Raw genomic sequence first — 23477 nt, 5'->3', positions numbered from 1 at the left:
AATCACAGATTTGAGGATGCTGCCAACCTACAAACATCTTTAAGTAGGGAAGGACAGAACACTGTGTCTAATTTGAAGTAGTCCTACCTTCCAGTTGGCATTCACGTCATCAAACTCCGCTGACTCTCTGGGGAGTTGTTTACGGATGTCCTCACCGAGGAAGATGTTCTTTGGGACAAACAAGGTACATAGTGTATAAGAGATGGGGACAAATTCGACACACTTAGCATCAACTGATGTTTACTGCTTTAAAAAAAGCAATTCTCTACTATGCCTGTGAAACACGGTTTCTCGTGTATAATATATCGATCCTCCTGTATACAAAGATTAATACCTCTAAATACATCCACTGTCGCTGGACTGTTAGTATCATTTCAGTGACTTCTAAAATGAGAGACAGCGTTCTTTCCCATTTGTCCACCTGTAAAATACAACAAAAGATTTTGCATCATGTTAAGTCTCACTCATTTTTCCATTTAGACAACTACTATGTAAGTCAACAAGTAACCCTTCACGACTTGTAACAACAAAAAGCAAATAAAAATTAGCAATGGCACATCTAAGGAGAGGCTATTCTTCCACTGTTTGCAGATGAAACTGGCATTTAGAAGCGTCGGTTTTTGTGAAGGAAAGAAAGCCAAAGAACTCGGAGCCGAGAAAAACCCTCGGAACAGAGACGAGGATCAACACAAACTCAACCCAGTTATGACGCCAGGGCCAAACTTCCAGCTCAGGTTACATTGGTGAGAGCCGAGCGCTCCCACCAGTCTACACCATCCCTGCAGCTCTGCCATGTTTGCAGAGAATGTAATGGCACAGTGAATTCTAGACCAAGAATTTGACACCGGTTTAACACTGAGAAGGGTGGAGGCGGCGGTGGCCTCATGGTTAGTGCACTCAACTTCGGAGCGAGCGGTCTGGGTTCGAGCCCTGGCTGGGGACATTGTGCTGTGTTGTTGGGCAAGACCCTTCACTCTCACAGTGCCTCTCTGCACCGAGGTGTATAAATAAGTACCGGCGAATTTAACGCTGGGGGTAATCCTGCGATTGCCTAGCATCCCATCCAGGAGAGGGTAGAAATATTCCTAGTTGCTTCATGCCACAGAAACCGGGATAAGCTCTGGCCTGATGGCCCAACTGGCTTGTGTGCAGACTTTTAACACCACAACGTTTTGAGTCTTCTTTAGGAGTCTTACCTCTGCCTCAAAAGCCTTGACATATCGTGATGCTTTCATGGTAGATAGAGTAACTTGATTGTCTTCTAGCTGCTGGAAGACATCGTCTGTTGCCCTGCAGAACAAAATAATATATTAGGATTTTGTACCAGAGAATGATGTCGGAAAAAAATAATAAAATAATCTTTCCAGTACCCTAATCTCAACAACCACACAATTTTAATCCAATTACAATTGGATTCATTACAGGATCTTTTTGTGACAAAACCTCCAACTTCTAACAAGTTCTAAGGGAAACGAAAAATAGTTCGAGATGTTCCAGATAGCCGATAGTAAGTGACTGAAAAAGTATATTATAGCGAGGTTCTACTGTAAAACAGCTTTTAAACAAGCCCATTAACGATTTGATGTGAATAGGGCACAAGTTACAGGGCTAGGGTACACTGAGGATAGACATGCTGTTGGAAACTGTACAAGCCCTAACATTGCTATATGAGTTAATTCACTGATAAATGAATTTTTTTTTTTTATTCTTCTTGAATAATTAACACGTACTTCAGTCTGAAATGTCCACGGTCTTTGTAAGGTCCAATGTCCAGAGTAATCTGTTCCCAGCTCTCAGCAATGCCTGCGATAGCCTAACAACCAAAAGCAATCATAATTAAAACTTCCTATACAAATGCACTGCTGGATCATCATAAGCATGCTAGACTCAATATTCTACTCGTGATAAATCTGTTTAAGTTCTTAAAATAATTTGACGATTTTCGTTTCTCTTCCCAGCAAGTTTAAGTAGACCGCCATTTATTTCATGTATCTAATTGGTATGATATTAAATAAAACAACTTCAGCTTGAACAAAATCTTAAATACTGTGCACCTCAACACAACATATCACAACACAGCAGAACACAGCAGAACACAACACATCAAAGCACAACACAACGCAACACAACACAGAAAAACACAACACAACAAAACGTCACAGCCAACAACACAACAAAACGCAACAAAACATAACCCAACAAAACAACGGAAAACAAAATAGAACAACAAAGCAAAGCAAAGCAAGGCAAAACACAACACATCACAAAGGCTCATAGCAAAAGAGCTTGACAACTATGATAGACTGGGAAGTTTAGGGAAGATGACTACTAAATATTTCAAACTGTGCCTTCCATCATGTAGCTCTTTGAAACAATTTAATCCGTCTTTAACACTATTGTCTCCACGAAGCGGAGAGACCATCTAGAAGACAACCAGAGAGCCATCTGCTTAATGCAAGAGACACTGAGTACAAGAGACCTACTTGCTCTATGGACAGCTCCTTGCTTGCAGCACCAGACACTTCACTGATCTGCTCAGCAAACTGATCCAGCCCGAGCTCAATAATCTTTTCAAGAGTAAAGTCTTCGGCTGAAAGACCATAAAAGAAATCAGATTTTTTAGCCTTTTTTGTTTCATTTACCATCGTTCATATGTGACACAGTCAACGAGACGTAGCCGTGTTGAACTATCTCTCATACGAAGATAAATGTGATCTCAGCATTACATTTTACAAAGCAGAGTAGAGAACGGAAGATATTTACCATTCTGGTCAAAGGGCTTTTGCACTTCAGACTTGATTTGTGCCCAGTGCCTCTCCCTCATGGCCGGGTTCTTCAAGTCTTGGATCAGAGGCATGGTGCGTTTGAACTGCTCAATGCGAGACTTGATAGAGTCACAGATCTCCCAGTTTTTGTCCTGAAATTGCAATTTTAAATCAGTTTGGAGGAGAATAAGGTACTTAATCTTTACAGAAAGCCATCCGACCCTTGGAACAGCCCATTGTCAGTTAACAGCAGTCAATAGTCAGCTCATGGAAAGTACGGGGAGATTAGCAGTCTCACGGTAGCCTCGTGGTCAGGGCGCTGGACTGCAGATCGAGCGGTCAGGGGTCCAGCGCAGGCAGGGGTCATTGCATTGTGTTCTTGCAGTGCCTCTTTCCATCGGGTGTATAAATAGGTAGCGTTGGTGGGTAACCTTACGATGGACTGGCATCCCATCCAGGGGGGAGTACAAATACTCCAAGTCGTTTAGTGGTTCAGAAACCGGGGTAAGTTTTGGGTTTATGGGTCACTTGGCCAGAGGCGGACTTTATCTTCTAGTCACAAGAACGTGGGCGGGGACAAGAATAAACCTTTTGATATTTCCCTATCTGTCCTCTCCACTCCTCCCTCACTCTCTTGCCCTTGTAGGAACTCTAAAAGTAGCGTGCCATTTACTGAACAGGTAAATTTTTACAACAATTCATCAACTTTCTCAAATTACTTGAGTCAGTTAGAGTAGTTTCAAGATGAGGGTCCAAAGTAATCAAGCAATTACTCTGGTTTTAGATTTGGTTTTACTATGGTTTGAGATTGGTTGAGTAGTCTAATTGGTAGCTAAATTGATTTGGTTTTGGTTTTATGACACTCAATTGAAAACCACTCTTCTAACAAGAATGGTTTAACTCACGCACGGCAAAATTTGTGTTCAAACATTTTCTGTCTACACTGTACCTTCACTTCTCGGACCAGCTTGTTCAATCTCTTGAACAACAGTTGTGACGTAGTCTCCATGTCAGTGGTGACCAGTTCTTCAAACTTGCCGACTTTCCAGGCATCCCACAGCTCTTCCCATTCCTTGGTGATGGTCCAAACCTGTTCCAGGAATTCCAAGTCCTTCTCCAATCCCTGCAGATCCTTTGAAGGAGGCTGCTCGATCTTGAAGATGTTCAATCCTCGTCTGAGCTTTGTTTCTTGAGACTTAAGGTTTGTGACTTGCTCGTGGTAAGTTCTGACCTCCTCCAACGCCTGAGGAAAATTGAGCGCAGTAAGCACCTCACTTAATGACCATTGCAATGGATCCTAGCCTGCGTAGCAGAGGTTTTCTCTCTATTTTCCAGTTGGGGAGATCGAGCAAGCGAGCGAGAGGTGAGCAAAAAATGGGCAGAAGTGGGGAGAGGTGATCAAAACAGGAGACGTGGGAGGGGGTGAAGATGAAAGGATTCATTTTTCTTTTGCCCCACCCCCTCTCCCGGCTCCTTATTTTTCGCATTCGCTCACAGCTTTGTTCCCTTCGCAGGCTATGGACTCCTGATCAAGAAGTTTGAAAAATTCACAATGTCCTCGTCTCTTTCCATCAGGAATAAGACTTGACCCTAATGGGCAATCGTAAACTGTTTAATTTGACAAAAACATTGAGACTGGGCATAACCTGGATGGACTAGCATCCCATCCAGGGGTAGTATCAGTGCTCCTTGTTTCTGCATTGAAAACGAATCAAACTTCCCGGAGCATAGGCCACCATGGGCTAATTAAAGCACAGACCTCATTTCAAGGTATTTGTGGCCAGAGGTAAGTACTAAATATAATTAAAAATTCAAGGACTTTTCAAGGCCATCCCCGGGCAAAATTCCAAATTCAAGGACTCCATCCACTAGAATTCAATCCACTACAGTGTGACACCAGACGCGAGGGTCTAAGAAATAACAGCTCTAAGTTTAACTCTTTTTTTCGTTGCCATTTAGTGGAAACAGTCAAAGAATAAATTTCAAGGTTTTTCAAGCACCCAATCTACTTTCCACGGACTCTCAAGATGCTGCTTTTGACTTTCAAATTTAAATTGCCTTCGAACCCTGAATAAACCCTCATGGAAAAAGGATAGTTAAAGTGCACCTAACCCCCAAAATTTTTTTTTCGCTAAAATGAATCTAAATGTTCTTTGAAATACTTCTGCGAAAAAATTTTTGGATTCGGTTAAATCCTCGATTTTCTGTGCCCCGACGAAATCTCGAAAATAGCCCCAAAACACCGCCATTTTGTTTCACGACCGAGTTTGAGGAGAATGGGTCCAGCGGCTGTTGTGACGTCTACCCAGGAAGGTCGAATATCTCACGCCCTCTCATTTCCTTCAGGATGGTGCAATACAGATTCGAAAAGTGCGCAGAAATGCCTTCCAGAAGTGCTATCGGCTGTTGTAGCAATATCCCAGATCTAAAAAAAGATATCCTGTACAATTTACTGGCGATGATCGGTCAATGGAACAGTAAAGACATAAACGATGGTTGATTTTATCGAACCGAAACAAGCGAACTGAGTCTGTGAGAACCATTGGAGAACTCTCACTGGAATTTGTATCGCAGACTTTCAAATGCTATTTTCAAAATTTCCTGCTTAAAGCCAACCAGCAATTTGTCGAAATACTACCGACAACCTATATCTTCCAGTCCCGCAGTATTTGTAAAATAGCCGACAAAGTTGAGTGATCAATCAAGAAGCGTTACGACCAAATACACTGATGTGTAAATAGGTCGCAACTGTACGCCGCCAACCAGCACTTATTTCTCTTGCAATTTACATAAAAGTCGAAGATTAATCCTGTAGAATTACATGATAACAAAATTGTTACACTCACAGAGTTTTTCGAAGGTCTGGAAATCAGCAGTGCGATAAACATTCTATACAATAGTGTCGAAAATATGACCGCGTAACATTATATGCGGACCGCTTAGGGAACACATCCTCTTCGCTTATCCGACGAATTTTACTGCAAACTTTAAGAAAAATTTACGTTGGTTATTTGGAGTTACGACTTAAAACGTGTGACAATGTGAAATCGGTAATTGTATGAAATGTTTCCTTCCGCCTTTGCTTCCCACAGCTTCAAAAACACAGTTCCAAACAATTCTACGATTTTCAATCGATCGAAGCCAGTGTTTTGGAGGTCATCAAGTCTCGAAAACTACAATACTTACGTGGCTCTTATAAACATGAAGCATTCCAGAAAGTAAAACACAAACTGGATTTAATAGAACAACCATATCTTGACAACATTATATTCTCGCTAAGGACAAATGTAAACGGGCTATAAACACGCGTGGGAGTCTTGTGTTCAGGTGACGAAATAACCATCCAAAGCAGTCCTTGACTTTTCTTTCCTGCTTTTCGTTTGCCTGCTCCCCCATTTCGTATCTAGCTTTCCATTCCTAATATGCAAGTAGCTCGTCCGCAAAGAAGTCTTCCCCGTCGTCGCTTGAAATATTGCAAATTGTTCTCAAAGCTCTAAGTAGTGGGTTCACAGTTGTCGAACGTGCTCGATCGAAGTTTATTTCGGTGTCTTCCGAATCGAAACCTAACTCTGACTCCAGTGACGAAAAAGAAATGATTCTGAAACAAAACTTGGACGTTTTAGTCCCAAAATAAATTGGAACGATTAGTTTTGTTTTCCATTTTCTCGAGCAAATACAGAGAGCTGACTGAGGCGCCATTGTGTTTGGTTCCTGGGTAGACGTCATCAGGTACCGCCGCCCCAGACTCCCTAAAACGCGGTCGTGAAACACTTCAGGCGCGACTTTGAAAGGGCATAGAAAATCGAGGATTCAACCAAATTCAAAAATTTTTTCGCCCAAATGCTTCAAATAACAAGTGGATTCGTTTTAGCGAAAAAAAAATTTGGGGGGTTAGGTGCACTTTAAGGCTGGAGAAGATTAACACGGATTACAAACGACGAACTTGAAAAAAATTTAGGCTAAACGCTTCAAAACGTGCAAACCGTGAAGTAGTTCCTTTTAGTTCACAAACCTCCTTCACAGCTATAGAGCTGTTGAATGGACCCTTGTTCTGGAATTCATCAAACAGTGTTGTGACAGTTTTCTTGAAGTCCTCTGAAGAGTGAATGAGTCCTGTCTTGAACTTCTCCTTGCTTTTCTTCAGCATGGCGTCACTGTCAATCAAACACTGCTGGAAGGACACCCACTCGCCGTTAAGCTGGTCAAGCATCTGCTGTACCTGTAAAAAAATAAAACCACTCACATTCAGTACTTTTTAATGTAATAAATCGGTGTTCTACATTCAAATATTTTTTCCCTCACACTAGTCTTGCAATGACGAAAAATATTGTCATACCAAAGAAAATCTCCAACTAATTGTTTAAATAAGGTATACAGTCTTTAGTTACTTTTTCAATCTTTGCCTTAGATAAGTAGCACTTGATTACAGTTGTGTAAATAGCATTTAGTTGAATGGTCACACAAGATAAAGATTTATCCACACACTTGAAAGTTAGATGCGCTTTGTAAAGCATAATGAACATTACCACATGAAAGTACTGCTCGATAGCTTTCATTTGAAAGGTCACACACCAGAGTTTCATAAAGACGTAATTAAACTTTATTCAAAACAAGTTTCAAGGTAACTTCGAGAGCAAACACCTCTCTCTTGCTAAGGTCTTATGTCTTCTTACCTCCTCAGGGATAGCTACTTCGTACTTCTCAAGAATAGCAAACTGTTGATGTAGAGGTGGAAACTTTGCCTCGATGTTGGACAAGTCTTGTTGGAGTTGTTCCAGTAATGCCAGACTATCACCAAGCTGATCAAGTGTTTCTGGTGGAGCACTGAGTCTGATAAGACAATGCAGAAAAAAAGGCATCTGTTGGGCCTAGTTCATACTAGCGACAAAACGACATAATCGACACAATGACATAAAAACATAATCGCTTATGTCGGCAATGTGAACATTGAGACGTAAGGTGAGATCAGTGTTTTTCCTTCAGCCGCTATGTTCATGCTGTTATGTGGCTATTATGTCATTATGTCAGGATGTTCACACTGCAAACATAGTGACATAACGACCTTCTTAAGTCCTAATGTCGTTATGCCGCTAGTGTGAACTGGGCCTAGAAAAGGACGTTATGTCGTTTTGCTTGCAGTGTGAACATGCTCTCATGATGACTTAATAGCAGCATAACGGCATGAACATAACGACATAAGGAAAAAAATGATGTTTTCCCGAAGTCTTCATGTCGATGTTCACATTATCGACATAAGCGATTAAGTCGTTATGTCATCATGTCTTGTAAGATCGTGTAGCTGGTTTGAGAGAACCACAACCTGAAAGTACAAATCGATTTTTTCTAACTGTACAATACTTACTTCTTGGCATTGTCCTTTAGGAAGTTGTGCAGTTCCAGCAGTTTCTGACTGCCCATTTCTCGCAGGAGGGTAGTAAACTTGTTTTGCCATTCGTTACAATGGCCTAAAAGAGCGAACTTCAATGGTGAGTTGTCCAGCAACACAAAATCAATGTTTAGCACCGTTTCCTCTTTCTGAAAGTTGTTGGCAATTTCTGTATACCTGGAAAATGAACGACGTAGGAGTGTAAACCATTTATTTTTGTGGTAAATCAAGGGGATGCACCCCTTCCCTTTCTCTGATAAAATGTAAACACTATTCTTTAAATTTCATTAATGAAATATAGGTTATTGACCAAGTGTGAGGTCAAGATGGCTTCAAACTGGCCAAGTTCTCTTTTATGCGTGTTATAGATAGACTAAAAAATCTGAAATCTGAAATCTTATGGACCGAGATGGAGTCGAGGTCCATGAACACGCAAAAAAAGAACTTGCCAATATCCTGCCATCTTGACTGAACAAGCTTGGTCGAAAAAGAACGCTATTTTCTTGCGGGACACAACGGGTACTCCCGAGTGACATCTTGCCCGCTCAGGTAGCCAATCACGGCACAGGATTCCGTTCATCTTTCCCGCTTACGGAGCTAGCAATGTAATAAAGTCACATCGTAACCAAATCCTACCTCCCTATTTTTAGCATGTATGAAGCCACTACTGTGAATTCTCAGAACCAATGCTTCAACAATGCCTAGCAATCAGTAACGAGAATTAACATTTTATGATTAAATGATTATGACTCACAAACCTGTAAATATCTGCATCAAAGGAAGACACTGGTGGGTTAAGTCTTTGGTATCTTCTGATGAAGGCATCTTTCTGTATCTCCCAGATTTCTCGGTAGCTAAACAGTAAGAGGTTTCATTAGATACTAGTACTATTTAGGATGAAACGCAAAGCACCTTACATCTAAAGCTCAAATCTTACTGACTTTTAGCTATTAAGGGTAAGTTGTAAGCCTACATCGATGAGCAGTTTCATAAAATTAATAAAAAAATTTCATATAAAGTAACAGATGCCATTTGCACACCACATCTAATACAAGAGTATAAAGGAAGTGTATTTAAAATCCTACTTCTAAACAGTTCAGGTGTATAAAAGGTGTTAAAACAGCCATAACATTTAGTGCATATGTTTGTTACCCAAACAACTTAATCTTCATTGTCTTATATCTTTTTTCAACTTGACTGTACATTTTACATAGCTTGTCCAGAACAGCGGCTAATCTGTGTGTGTTTTTTCAGCACTGAACATTAATTGTGCATGGTTCATACCTATCCCAGGTGCTAAGGTAGGACTGCAGATGAGAGGCGTTAGCTGACATGCCAGCCTTGATACTCGCTTGAATCTTCTTTGTCTCTTCATCCCTTTCAATAATCACATACACAGGCTAGAAGGAAACACAAATAATATTCATAAGTCTTGTCTAATTCCTGTTGGTTGAAAACCTTGACTTAAGGAGGTTCGCGAGAAAATTTTCCAACATTGATTTTTTTTCTGAGACTTTTACCACTGTAAGATGATGAGTTAGTTATGGCAGAAATGTAAAAAAAGTGGGGGGTCTCCAACTTCGTTTTGGAGAGAACATACCCGGAAGAACACCCTAAGTCTGAAAAAATCGGGCGAATAAGCGAATAAGCGAATAAGGCCTCAGTGTCTGTAAGCCCAGAAATATTGCAATTAGATCTTTGACGTGAAATGTTCTCTGCCAAATAATGTTAAAGTGGACCTATTAGGTGAATTTAGGTGAATTTAGGTGAATTTAGTAAACTGGTGAGGTTCCTTAAAAAACAATTAATACATGGTCGCATTTAGTGACCGTAGTTTCACGCGACTTGCAGCCGCAAGATGGCAGGATTCGATGTTCCGTGGACAGAAATCTTGAAATTTTTTTTCACTTCCCACATTGAGTTTTTGTTCATTTTTGAACAATGTGGAGATAATTGTAAATAAAATCTGTCTCTGGAAAGAAAAGTAGGGGTCACCGAACGTCCAAGATCGTTCCATCCAGGTAAAGCTATAGCAATGGCCATCTGCCCTATCATTGTTCATTTTATTACTTAATACGCACTCTCATGGATGACGTGTAAATTTGCATGCGCAATAAGGATGCGCAGAAACAATAAGCGCGAACGTCCATAAGAACATGGCCTTGATCAAACATTTCTAGGAGTGTCGGAAGGCTTCGAAGATTGGAAGGCTTAAACCAAATGTAAGCCTGTGGGTTTAATTCAGAAGAGATTATTATTGGGGAGATTTTTGCATCTATTCACTGAGCGCGATTTGTATCCCAATTTTATAGTATTTTATGCGCAAGATAATTCAGTGCATTGATACTAGAAGCACTAAAACTCTGACTGAAAGGTAAGTCTGTAATTTTTATGCGCAGCACCACGTAAATGTGTAATACTCATTAATAATTCATCAAGGTTAAAGAAAGGAAATCATGACTGTGTTGGTGTTGAGAAGATATATCAAACACTCAAGATTTCCAAACACCACAAAGATCGTCAGAAATACTCCGCTGCGCGTCGTATTTTCAACTCTCCTCTCGGTGTTTGGAAATGTGGTCGAACACGGTCTTTCGTGTTTGATATATTCCGTCTATATTCCTTGCTTAAATCGATTTGTGGTTACCTCTTTAGTAGACCTTTTCTTGGTGAGGATATCTGGTAGTCGCTGGAAGATTGACAGGCACGTTGTCAGCTGCAGAGCTATTTGGTCCATCATACTGGCAAGTTTCTTTAGTGTTGGTGAAAATTCAACCTGTTCAAAGTAAAAAAACAATCAAGATGAGCCAGAATCCACTAAACATTGGTCAAAACAGGCATCTGCCATTCCCACAACTAAACTCCTTTAGGTAGTACCTGGGTCCATTTTTGTTGGGTATGTGCCGCTGGCCTCTAAAAACCCCTTTCCTATTATAGTCTATTCTGTGGCCAATTATAAACCCCATTTTAGTTACTTTGGGGCAAATGTAATTTCCGCGACCCCAATTAAGTCGCTTTCATCCTAAAATGAAGTGACATATTTGTTAAACTGAATGTAGAACAGTAACAACAGTTTCACCGCAAATCTTCCCATTTTTAAATCCCTGCTTGCCAGAATTTTCTTACCCCAAAAATCCCTAAAAATGTGCGACCCCATTCTAGTAACTCTATTGTAAATGCAGCCCCATTATAGTCATTCCAGTTCTGAAAATGCGACTCATCCAGCGGAACATCTCCATTAGCCTATTACTATGAAGTATCCCCATGGGAACTAACCTTATCTCCCTCCAACACGACCTTGACTCTCAGTAGAGGGTTTGGGACACTCTTTCCATCACCGTTGATGGCTCTAGATAGCTCCTGTAATGACCACTTGACGTTCAATCTGAATGCCTCTTCCACCATGCGATCCATTTTCTCTGTGTAACGAAGCCAATGGGCTTGAACCTGGAGCACAAACAAAAGAAGACTAAGCAAAAGAGACAGAAACCAGTTTCAAATCCACAAATTGATATAGCGTTCTTTTGTGTTATTATTACCATTAGGAGCGGTTTTCAATTGAGCAACGTAAAACCAAACCCAAAGTAATCACTATATCCAGTTACAAACGACTCAGACAATCAAGTGAACCACTCAAAACTCCAGGTACTTATACGTAGCTGACGCAGAGCGCGGGAAAACGTGCCCAAGCGAGTCACCATTGGTTTTGGTTTTACTCCTGATTAGATGAAAACTGGAGCGAGTTTTTTAAGCCAATCGTGTAGCGTAGTATTTAACATTTACTTTTTAACACTCAAATGAAAACTGCTTTGTGCAAACATACATATAATAATGTTCACCCTATAAACAATCTACTAAATTGATATATTCCCACGTTTAAACCATCTTATACAATGAGATCAAGTGCTGAATGTTACAAATACATTTTTAAATGTTATCTCAGGTTTTCAGGCTGTGACATCAGGAAAGAATTGCAATCTACATGTAAGCAACATTTACCTCTTGCCCATCATGCTTGAAAACCTCATATGTCTGTTTCATGATGCCAACAATCTCCACATGAGTGACTTGAAGTCTTGTCTGTACAAGGCTGCGGTGATTTTTCTGTAAAACAAAAATGCATTGCATTAGTTTCCCCATCCAAAACCTTAAAGCCAAAGAGAGTATGCTTATCTGCATTCAGAGTTTAGCCTGGATTTTTAAGATTTTTAGATTTACTTTTCTTGCATTTTTAGTATTTAATTTTACCCGACCCCACAAGACAGAGACTTCATCATCAAATTAAAGTGACTGCATTTTCACTCACAAGCTCAAAATACAAAATCGCCTAACAACCTGCCAGAAAGTTTTTAAAACAGCAGTTATGAGAGTAATTCAAATAAATATCCAGGCTGGTTCACCAGTGCATTACCTGTTCCTCTTCAAATTCCAGGTTGTCATAGACTCTCTTGCCATCAATCTTGACAAGTAACATCTCACTGATCTTCTTGCAGTTCTTGGAAATGGTCAAGTTTGCATTCTTGTAGTCATCCACGATATCTTGCACCTGCAAATAAAAAAATACAATTTTGTAACCTGGCATGTGCAACCTTGATATAGTTCCCTGCAGGATATGTCAAGATACAAAGAAAATCCTGTCTGAAAGCATGGAATAAATGGATTTTCTGCAAGGCTGGCATAGTTAAAGAACACTCACTGCAGTGGGCAAGCAAGCGACAGTATTTGTTTGATCGTACTCGCGCGAGTCTGCTACATGTAATTATTCGCTGTTTTGATTTTACTTCTTTTCATTATGAATATCAAAAGTCACGTCTTTCAAATACAAGTTACCAGTAAATGACACGCAGATGTGTCAATGAATAACAAAGAATTTCTTCCTCCAATTTAAATACAGACAATACATGCATACGCGTGAATTTTTTTTCCATATGCGTGTGATTACATGATCAATAAATTTTAAACGCTATAATGACACGCTCCTTACACGCATTTTACACACGTGTACATGTAAGTGCCACAATCTCTTTTAGTCCACACATGAATACAGGCTGATGGGCAAGGAATTTGGGCTAACACACGTGTACCGACTCCAACTAACGTCCGTCCCTTTACTACAAAATCCACAAATTTGAACCCTCCTCTTACCTTACTGCAGTTATTTCTGCACTCTCCAATGAAGTAATCAGAGATTCCTTTTGATGCCCACGTTAGCTTGGTCAGGCCAGGGTGGATCTTTTTGTCCAGGGACCTGATTCTTTCTCTGAACAATCCACGCTCTTCCGGGGACAAAACAGCTATGATTCTGAAAACAGGAAACAACAAAATATTGTAAGGTTAATTAACAACTTTTCTCAGGAGTACTTACCACACATTGGGTATTATTGAACAATTTCAGGGCTGGACACACAATTCAATTTCGCTACTGTGAGCAAATTGCATTAAATCACTTAACTTTCATAGAAGGTCTGTCCACCAACAAATCATGAGCCTAAAGGCAACCAGTCAAAACTTCTGGGAAATAATTAACCCCTGACAGACACTAACAATAGATTCACTGATACTCCAAGTTGCTTCATACTAAAGATTCCACAATTAAATACTATCCTCTGGCTTTTATTTTCAACCTTGTAATCTAAGGAACAAACCTGTTGTAATCTCGGACAACAAGCAGCACATTTTCTCGGAGTATTCTTAGATCTTCCTTCTTCATGTACAGATCCGACACATAGTGAGGTGTCTCAAACATCAACTTCTCCCAGTAGTGAATTTCGTTAAATAACTTAAGAAGGGTCCTAAGGGTATAAGGAAAGCATAAAATAGATCATTAGAATAATTTAACTACAATGGAACCCCATTAATACCGTCACCAATGGGTCACAAAAATCTGGCCATATTAACAGGGTGGCCATATTAAAGGGGTTCCTTAAATAAGAAAGTGACCGACTGAGCTTTTGTTTGAGTGAGAATAAAGTGACCTTAATAACAAAGTAGCCATAGTAAAGGGGTGGCCCCAAGGCAGGGTTCCACTGTATAGTTAACTCGAAAGTTACATTACTATAATTTTCAATAATAAACATAGAACAAAGCTAAATTTTCTGTAGTATTTTCATATTTAAGAAACTGATAAGTTCTGCATGCAGTCACTGTTATCACTGATGCCAAAGGAAGGTGGCGGAGCACAAAAGGCAGCATGAAGAGAGATGAATTATTGTTCTGATGGCAAGCGATCCCCCATGACTTCAACTTCATACAATGGTGTAGCATATTCATTCTTGAAACAGACTTGGTTTAGGATAAAGAAAGCAAGACATTTTAAGGGTGACAACTGGCCAGTAAGATTGGAGAGATTGGCAAAGACTTGTCACTGAAAGCATTGACAGTGAGTAGTGATACTACATTAATTTATTCACCTACGAACAAATATGCAGCCAGGATCAGTATCAACTCCTCATCTAAATAAATAGATTTATAAGAAAATAAGAAGTAACAAAACAGCAAATGGAAAATTAACCTGTCAAAATTGAGATCAAGAGTTCCAGATCTGTCAAGGCTGCGTCGCATCAGAGGAATTTCTAGTAACCTGGTAGCCTCTTTGTCCACAGTAGATGTCCATTCATTGAAAGTCTTTCTCACAAACTCATCAAGGGCCTACAGAATAACAAAATGGTCAAAAATGTGAAATACTTACAGTGCTTCTATGACTGCAAATCTGAGAAATCATCAGTTTAGCACAGCTGTTCTTTAATTAAATTTAACATCAGAAAACCATAATTTAGAAGATAGAAGGAAGCCAGTTATCATAGGAATGTACATACCTTGGCCTGAATGTTTAGCATATTCGATATTATTAAATTTATCATCATTCAAAATTCACTGATACTATTTCCAGCCTTGTCATGTCATCCTGGGCTGGGTTGTTTGAAAGCCGGTTAAAACTAACCCAGGATTAAAAGTTACCCAAAGTATTAACTTTTCTTGTAATTTTTTTTTTTTTTTTTTTTCACTGCTAATGTTTTGTGTAGTTTGAGATTATTCAAACTCAAAACAGAAGAACAAACAATACAAACAGGAAACCTCACCAAAAAGTTACAAAACTGAAACCGAAATTCTCACTAATCCTGGGTTAACTTGATCGGGCTTTGAAAAAACTGGTCCTGTATTCTAAGGGCCAATACTTGACAATACCACAGGCACTCTCTACATCCAGGTGTTTAAACTGTTACTAGAACATTGTAGGGACAACCTGACAGAATTACAAGGGATAAATGTCACCAATAAAGAGTTGTATGTAAGTTCTATCCCATTTAATCAACAAAGCGATATTGCAAAATTCTACATAGCTAATGCATACAAGAGAAATCCCCGTTAAGTATGTACACCACTGATCAGTGCCCCCATTTCCTTTGAAATCGAGGACTTTCTCTGAAATTGTGCAACAAACTTGTCAGATGAAGTGTGAATTCTAGCGCTGCCATCACCTCTAAAAACAAATAACAGATACCTGGGCCAGTTGTTGATATTGTGATCTGATTTCCTCTCCAGTTCCAATCAATGGCAAAAAGAAGGATTTTTTCAAAACCTATGACACAGGAAAAACATCTGCATAAACAAGCTAGATGTGCATATTCAGCATAATAACTTGTGCTTAGTCTACAAGTAGGTTTGCAGGGCTGTCGTTAAGTTTTGATTCAACTGTAGCCTTGATCTTCACACCCATAAAAAACTTGCTACTTTATACACATGTAGGTAAATTGCACATATCAACTACAGGCAAGTTCACCCGTAACATCAAGGGCCCATCAAGTATGCTCAATCGTGAAAGGTGTTACGGGTTACAGCCCTTAATGACAGCACTGGGTTTGAACTGATGTTGATCAAATTCTTACATTCATTGGCCGGTCAATGCGCCTCTTGAGCATTCTTGCCCAGGCAGCAGATCCTGCATAATGTGGATACATGGGTGGTAAGTCCACAGTTTTGGTGTTGAATTCTTTCTTCACCAGGTTCAATTCTTCATTGAAGAGTTGGTACACTTCCACTGTTTTCTTATCAATTGTACGTCGGATAGCCTGCAAACATGAATAAATGAATTATTTTGTAATTATTTTATAAATTGTGAGTACAAATAAATGGTTGTTGTTGTTGTTGTTGTTGTTGTAATGAAAAGGTGGTTAACCAAAGTCCTACAAACCTTCTCCTGATACAAGGATTACCAAAAATTGGGCTATGAAAAAGTCCAGACCAAACTAAAAGACTTGAACCTTAATTTCCCACACAACTGGGCCAGCAATTCTATATGGCTTTACTTATTTCTCTTTTGAGAGTGAGTTCTTTGCAAGTGAATAGTACATTCAGCCTGGCAAAACACAGTAAAGAATCTAGTTACAACTACCACAAAATGCATACACGTCCATGTATAACCAGTGTGTATATCGCCATTCTTTGAGATTTTACAACATAACTTCAAAATGTTTCACCTCTCTAGATGACAAATGCTGGAAGATGTCCAATATTTCTACACCTTCCTGGACAGTGGTTATCGTCTCAAAAGCAGAGGACATCAAATTCTGAACCATGACTTCAAGGTCCTTCACCCCAGCACGGAATCTGTTGTAATCATCATGCCAGGTGGTTGCCTGTTGAGCAAAACATGATTTCAACAAGAAGGAGGACTTGCCTACGACATTATCACTGACAGTAAATTAGATAATCACAATGTTATCAAACAGGAAATACTGTAAGAGAACTTTGCCAAAGAAGAAGCATACGACTGACAGCCACAAGTATTGTAATTCAAAATACACAAAAAAAAAAAGAAAACAAAATGCTCTATTAATAATAACATAGCAGTCTTTGATAAGACTCTTCCTCTGTATTGTAGAGAAGTCCTGTGAACAAGGTGGTATAGTAGTAATACTATTGTCAGCCTAGGTAAGTAAGGGGATTTCGACAAAAAATGTTGTCTTCCTTAACCTTAACATAGCAGCTTTCCATCAGGGGATGCCATAGTTTAATTAATTGCTCTATTTGGACGTCGGATCAAAAGATCTGAGTTCAAGTACTGGCCAGGGTCTCTGATTGGGATCTTGATCAAGACATTTTTCTTATTTACTGTCACTGTGCCTCTCCCTAACCAGGTACTGTAAAGATAAGGAGCCTAAATTTTCTTTTTTTAAGACAACCTAACAAAATGCTGCTGGTTATGCTATGATCTCGTTTACCTTGACATCCAGAATAGTTTTCTTCACATCCTTGAGTATCTGCAGATTCTTTTCAAATGTTGCTTCAATCTCCAGAAGGCTCCTTACAACCTCTGGACCTCGCACACCATGGAAGCATGGCAGTGGTCGCTTCTCTCCATCATACATTCTAGCAAAGTGGATTTGTCCCTCACACACCTGTAAGTGAAAATTCACAAATCATAAATTTGCAAGGTGTTAGAAATAATATTTATATGCCCACTGGCTATTTGCCTAATTATAAAAATGGTCATATTCTGATTTTCTGGTCGCACAAACATAAGTGGGCACTGATGTCATGGCTTACGCTGTGCTGACTGCATGCATTAGGTGTTGAAGGCAGGGGTGGTGTTAGGGTGATCCCTTGACACCTTAAGGGAGCAAGAGATGATTTTTTTTCATGGCTGAATCCTGTCAGTCCTAGCTGCACAGTTTGACTGGTTGTTGAACATATCCAGCCAGCAGGCAGAGGTTCCCCAGCAGAATGCAACCACACTCTGTACATGTCAAGCCTCGGTACATGATAAGCTTATCTTGAAATAGCTGATAGGCAACCCAGCAATCCTGAAGATCTGTACTTTGAATTCATGTCAGATAATACTTGTCTAGTACCTTAGCAGTGTTCTGGAACACATAATTTAATAATACATTGTGATCAGGCATGGCAAAATAATAACTTGTAACAATTACAGTACCTCCAGAAGATCTTTGCATCGCTGCACAAAGGCATCCACTTGGGCAAAGATGCTGCTCTGGTCAAGAATCCACTTCTCATTTGACAGCTTAGAATGCATTCTACTGATCTAAAAAGGGCAAAACAAACTTGATCTGAAGAAAAGAACCAATTGAACGTGGTAATGCATTAGGTATACAACTCTGTTTGTTAGTCTATTGTAAAAATCAATTGAAATAGTTCTTAGATTTAGCCCAAAGGCATCTCTTGATCACTTGGAGTCGTGGTGTTCCTGTTCACTGCATGACACCTCAATGACACAAGTCACCTGGCTTGTGTGATCCCTTGAAATGGAACAAACTTTAACCTCAACCTCTTGCGATCATTCCACAACCATCCTACAAATAGCTCTGTTATGTTCAGATTTTGAACCTACTTGAACGCCTTACCTTACTGTAAGTGTGTTTCCATGACTCACAGCACTCAATACTCTCCTGCAAGCCCTGCATACTTGTCTTGATCCGACCCTCAAAGATGTCCTCCAGAGAGATTTTGGTGCTGCACCTCTTGATAATCTCATTACTCACCTGCAAAGGCAAGTACACAAATGTCAAACTTCTAAACTGCAGTTAGTAGACAAGTGTACAAGTTTGGATGAGGCAGCAGGACAGTACATCTGTACTTTGTGAATATTTATACCTGTGTCCATGAAGAAGAAATCTCTACTTATGTCTCCCAATCTGTCATTACACAGTATTTTCCATGTAACTGTCACTGTAAAATCTGTAAGTAACTTACTCTTTATTTGTATGGTGCTGAATGTGTTTGTACCCCATTATAAATATGATATAATCACTAGGAATAGCTGTCCAATCTCTTTATCCCATTATTGTTATTTCAGGCAGCCATGTACTAACCTTTAAAATTTTAATATTACTGTTTTTGTAAAATGTACAGTTTTTCTTCAATTATGAGTACAAATAAGGATTCCATGTACATTTATTTAGCAGTGTAGGGTATAACGAAATATATTTCTTTTAATTAGTTCACTTTCTTTTACAAATTACAGTAGATAAAATCTATCACTGAAATTTATAACGTGGGAAGCCTCTCATATATGCATCATCTACATGTAACTGGCGTGACATGAGGAAGATCAGGTAACAAAGTAAAAGACTTAATCTCAGCTGCTGAATGTACTTAATGTGCAAAAGCCAAAATTAAGCATGTTACGTGTTAATTTTTTTAAACAAGCATCACTTTGCATGTATCAGCACAGTCATGTTTAAATAGCTTGCTATGCTATTGCAGTGATGCCAACCTAAAAAAACTGAAATCTGGGAGATCACTAATTTTACCTCCTTGGCCCTAAAAAAATTGGTTTGAAGTAGAACATCGCCAATTCAACCACAAAAATGCATCACACATCAAAAAATGTTTCCAACAAAAATGCAAAAAGTTGGCAAAAATACAATGTATTTCTGAAAACTGTATTTTATGGGCTTTCCTTCGTATTGTCCGGGAGATTTGGTGAGCCATATGGTAGACTGGAAGATTCCACCTGTATTCAGGAGACTCTCAGATAATCCAGAGAGTTAGCACAGATGCTATCAACAGAGATCAGCTAAGTACAGTCAAACCCCAATTTAGGGACACCTGCTTAGAGTGGTTTTCAATTGAGTGTCGTAAAACCAAAACCAAACCAATTAATTGCCAATTAGACTACTCAGCCAATCTCAAACCGTAGTAAAGCCAAAGCCAAAACCAAAGTAATTGTCTGATTACTTTCGACACTCAATTGAAAACCACTCTAACAAAGACACCTAGTTACAAATTGTTGTGTCACAGGGAGTACTTTTGGTATTGACATGTAGCTTAGACCTTGTCTCTAAAAAGTGAAATTTAACACATCAGTAACATGCATGTTTCCTGTAGTCCTTGGAATGTTATGTACAATGACATTTGACTGTAAAACCTACCTTTCTGAGCAGCCCAGTGAGTCTCTCTCTACTCCTGTAATGTTCTGAGTTCATCCAGATAATGCGAATGATGTTCAGGATTTTAGGTAGCATTGCTGGGATGTCTTTGGGTTGTGCTTGAGCCAATTCTTCACAAGGTTGTTTCAGTGTGGACAGGAATTTCAGGTTGCTCTGAGCTTGGGCAGATCCATCCTGTCAAGAAAACAAATTGGAGTAACTCAGGTCCACAATCCATGTTGCTTTTAATAATTCGCTTCCTAAATGTATTTACTCGATTAAGGATGGTGCCTATAAAAAGAAACGACCTTTTGCCCAAATTAGGACTATGTTGAAAATGAAGATTTAAGAAAGGGCTGCTGGAATCCCCAAGGAAAACTGGGGGTAGCTAGGCATAAAATTACCATAATATTTTTCAAGCTGCACATAAAGCCTCATATTCAGGATCCAAGGATTTACCATGTTCTTTGTCCTTGACACAAGCTGCACATGCAATGCAACAACTTCTTAAAAGTACTTGTAACATTTCCATAATTAGATGGTGAATTCAACAGAGGAAAACAGTACATGTACCTCTTAGATGGTATACATTGGCTTTTTCTTTGCTTGCAATAAATCTGTAACATAATTTTCACTGGCCTCAAAAACTTCTAAGATTCTGGCATTCTTTACAGGGCTCGATGTTCAGGGAAAAAAAATGGGGCCACTTGTCCCCTAAGTTTTCAGATTTAGTCGCCAGCAAAAGTATTTTAGTGAAAAGCGTGAAAAGTTAGTTGCTAGTTAAAAAAAAATTCAGGTAATCTCAATTCCATTGCCTCACTAGAACAATGAGACTCAATAATTACTCTGTCCATGTGAGGCTAAACCTGCACATGGTACACTGTATTTTTAGAAAAGGCCTATAGTTAGGCTGCAGAAGTCACAAACAAACCTGAATAAGCTTTGAAAGCTTCAGAAATGGAGCCACATAAGAACTCTTGGAGTGCTCCAGAATGGATTGTATTCTTTTCACTCCTGGCTTGTCCAGTTGGTCACTGATTCCTGACAGATCAGCACAACGACTGCGCCAAAACTCAATCTCTTCCAGTGGGCCTGAATTCTCTGCTGCCTCAAATGTGTCTTGACTACTAAGCACTTCTTTAATTTGTCTTGTCCAGTGGATCATGGCAGCTAAAAAAATAAATGAAATTTCACAAATTTATGTAGTTGGTTAAATACCAGGTGAGAACGTCTACAGAAATTTGGAGACTAGAAAAATAATTTGAAACCTACATTGTATAACGTAATAATCATAAGATGCTACATGTAGTCCAGGCAGCAATTATAATAAAATTATTAAAAAATAATTGATAAAATTATTAAAAAAATAATAAAATTGCCAGTAATATTAAGAAAAAAGCTGACATTTAAACACATTCATCAAAAAGGGTATATTTTCTTCAAGTAACACAAAACTTCAAGGAACTTCAACCATAACAAGAATTTTAAAAATCTTTACCGGTAGTTTAAGACAGAAGACAGTTAAAAGTTGTAAAAACATGTTGTTGATCATACATGTAATGCATGTAATGCAGTGAAGTTTAAGCAGCAATCATGGACAAAAGTGTTGACACATTTGAGCAAAACAAACGCTTTCTATCAGCGTCCTTCCGTAATTTCAAAAAACATCTTGTTCATCGATAGCCAAACCCCCCTCTCCCCCTTTTCAATGTTGAAATATGTGCCATGGACACTGTCACGTGGTTACAACATTGAAAAGGGCAGAGGTGTTCAAAATGTGAAAATCAGAGATTGAAAAACTCGCGCATTCAATGAAACAGGTCTTTTTCGGGGAGTGTCTCGCCTGCTTTTGTCCATGACTAAAGATTAAATGCAACTTAGGCCAAGTTAAACTTGACGCAGTTGTTGGCCAGGGTGTCCCTCCTTAATTCAGGCGTTCTGCGGATTCTGCAAGGAGGCCCGGGAATTCACAGCTCTGTTATTCACTTCAGGCTATTTCCCTTCTGAACCTTCATGTTGCTTTCAAAGGTTTTGCTCCCACCCCAGCCATCTCCCTTAGGAAAGTACAGCGTAAGCATTAATTTCCACTGTCAAAGTGTTGCAGTATAGCAGTGCCTGGTGATTGCTGCTCGCAGGGTTGTCATGGTTGCCCTGCAACGTCAGCTTGTAGGACCTTGCTCCACCAGCCTTACAGGCACCTTCCTTGCACTCATCATCTATTGCTGCTGAGTAAACTCACTTTCAAGACGCTGCACAAATTCTTTACTCTTCGCAGCCTCCTCAACAGACAGTCTTGTTCCTTCATTTGGCACATAAAGGACAGTCTTTCCCTGCATCTTATAGCGAGTGTCTGTCAGGTTAGCCATGAACTTGTGTAGCTGAGCTGAGAAGTCATTTTTTATGCCTGGTTTATAGTTAAAGACCTTTAATGGTATTACCTCATACAAATGATTTTAGAATTAATTAGTCAAATTCTGTTCAAGTTTATACACTGTGCTAAGCCTGAGTCTGTTTTAGAACCCCATGAAAACTTTTCTGATTGCATCCAGTAGATTTCCCTTGTCAAATGCATTGATTTGCTTGTCTTCTCAATGCAATGGATCTGGCAAGCTTCAAAAAACCCTACGCTTTTGCATGATCCACCCCCTCCACTTGAAAACCCTGTGGCACACTTAATCCCACCTTAACTTTTCTGTTGGAATCCACTCAAGCTCCCATTTCCGATACAATTATTTGCTTGCCTTTTTCGTGTACCTGCCAAACTCTGGATAGCATAAATAAGAGAAGACAAACTGACTTCATCAGGGTTCTAGGTAAGTTTTCAAGGCAGGGTGTCAATAGGGAATTCCAACAGGCTATTTCCCAAGTTCATTATAAATTTCCAATTAATTTTTCAGGTCATGTAGATGACCTTGTCAAGTTTTTGACCTGAGACCCCTCACCTTTCTGGAGCACTACTTCATTTGTTTTACACTATAGTGTAAGGAAACCTCTACCTAAGGACTGCATCTAAATCTATTGTATTTTTCAAGGATACTATCTGGCCAAGATCTATTTCCAAAGAACAAGGGTGCATAGACATTTGTCATGGTCCTCAAAAGACTTTCAATGTGGTTTGCCCTGATTGTACCAAACTGAAGCTTCTGTTCGATATTGTCAGGGTTGAGCGCAGCATCCTCAAACCTGATCATGTATGTCATTTCTTCCGCTGGGTGAGGAGGGACAGACAGTGCAACTTGCAGTCCCAAGAGCTTGTCAACGTAAACCACAAGTAGTCTAAGGGTGGAATCTTTCAGAAACCTGAGGATGGTTGCATCATGTTCAGCGGTCCACATATCGGATTTCAGGCTGCTTAATGTGACTCTTTCCTTAATCAAAGGTACCTTAAAAAATAAGACATTTATCAATGTGTTAGCACAAAGTATCTCTACATTACAA

At 39.4% G+C, this 23477-nt stretch overlaps 1 protein-coding gene across 1 annotated transcript in view; it reads right to left on the bottom strand.

Moving 5' to 3' along the window:
• Positions 1 to 23477, bottom strand: part of LOC145493288 (dynein axonemal heavy chain 2-like) — a 74169-nt gene that overhangs the window by 49254 nt on the left and 1438 nt on the right. Inside the window, exons 2-30 of the mRNA XM_081472713.1 lie at positions 23077 to 23422; positions 22279 to 22443; positions 20971 to 21209; positions 20043 to 20234; positions 18513 to 18650; positions 18086 to 18193; positions 17373 to 17549; positions 16629 to 16787; positions 16038 to 16220; positions 15653 to 15730; positions 14663 to 14799; positions 13797 to 13943; positions 13297 to 13453; positions 12563 to 12697; positions 12151 to 12255; positions 11428 to 11598; positions 10799 to 10927; positions 9436 to 9551; positions 8910 to 9005; positions 8128 to 8328; positions 7439 to 7595; positions 6778 to 6984; positions 3715 to 4008; positions 2764 to 2917; positions 2484 to 2590; positions 1731 to 1813; positions 1197 to 1290; positions 335 to 421; positions 88 to 168 (exon numbers count right to left, since the gene is read on the bottom strand). Coding sequence (XP_081328839.1) covers positions 88 to 168; positions 335 to 421; positions 1197 to 1290; positions 1731 to 1813; positions 2484 to 2590; positions 2764 to 2917; positions 3715 to 4008; positions 6778 to 6984; positions 7439 to 7595; positions 8128 to 8328; positions 8910 to 9005; positions 9436 to 9551; positions 10799 to 10927; positions 11428 to 11598; positions 12151 to 12255; positions 12563 to 12697; positions 13297 to 13453; positions 13797 to 13943; positions 14663 to 14799; positions 15653 to 15730; positions 16038 to 16220; positions 16629 to 16787; positions 17373 to 17549; positions 18086 to 18193; positions 18513 to 18650; positions 20043 to 20234; positions 20971 to 21209; positions 22279 to 22443; positions 23077 to 23422 — 4443 coding nt within the window. The remainder of the gene's footprint in view (positions 1 to 87; positions 169 to 334; positions 422 to 1196; positions 1291 to 1730; positions 1814 to 2483; positions 2591 to 2763; positions 2918 to 3714; positions 4009 to 6777; positions 6985 to 7438; positions 7596 to 8127; positions 8329 to 8909; positions 9006 to 9435; positions 9552 to 10798; positions 10928 to 11427; positions 11599 to 12150; positions 12256 to 12562; positions 12698 to 13296; positions 13454 to 13796; positions 13944 to 14662; positions 14800 to 15652; positions 15731 to 16037; positions 16221 to 16628; positions 16788 to 17372; positions 17550 to 18085; positions 18194 to 18512; positions 18651 to 20042; positions 20235 to 20970; positions 21210 to 22278; positions 22444 to 23076; positions 23423 to 23477) is intronic.

Source organism: Orbicella franksi, chromosome 7 (genome assembly GCF_964199315.1).
Source record: "Orbicella franksi chromosome 7, jaOrbFran1.1, whole genome shotgun sequence".
NCBI lineage: Eukaryota > Metazoa > Cnidaria > Anthozoa > Scleractinia > Merulinidae > Orbicella > Orbicella franksi.
This window is presented reverse-complemented; position numbering and strand designations above follow the sequence as displayed.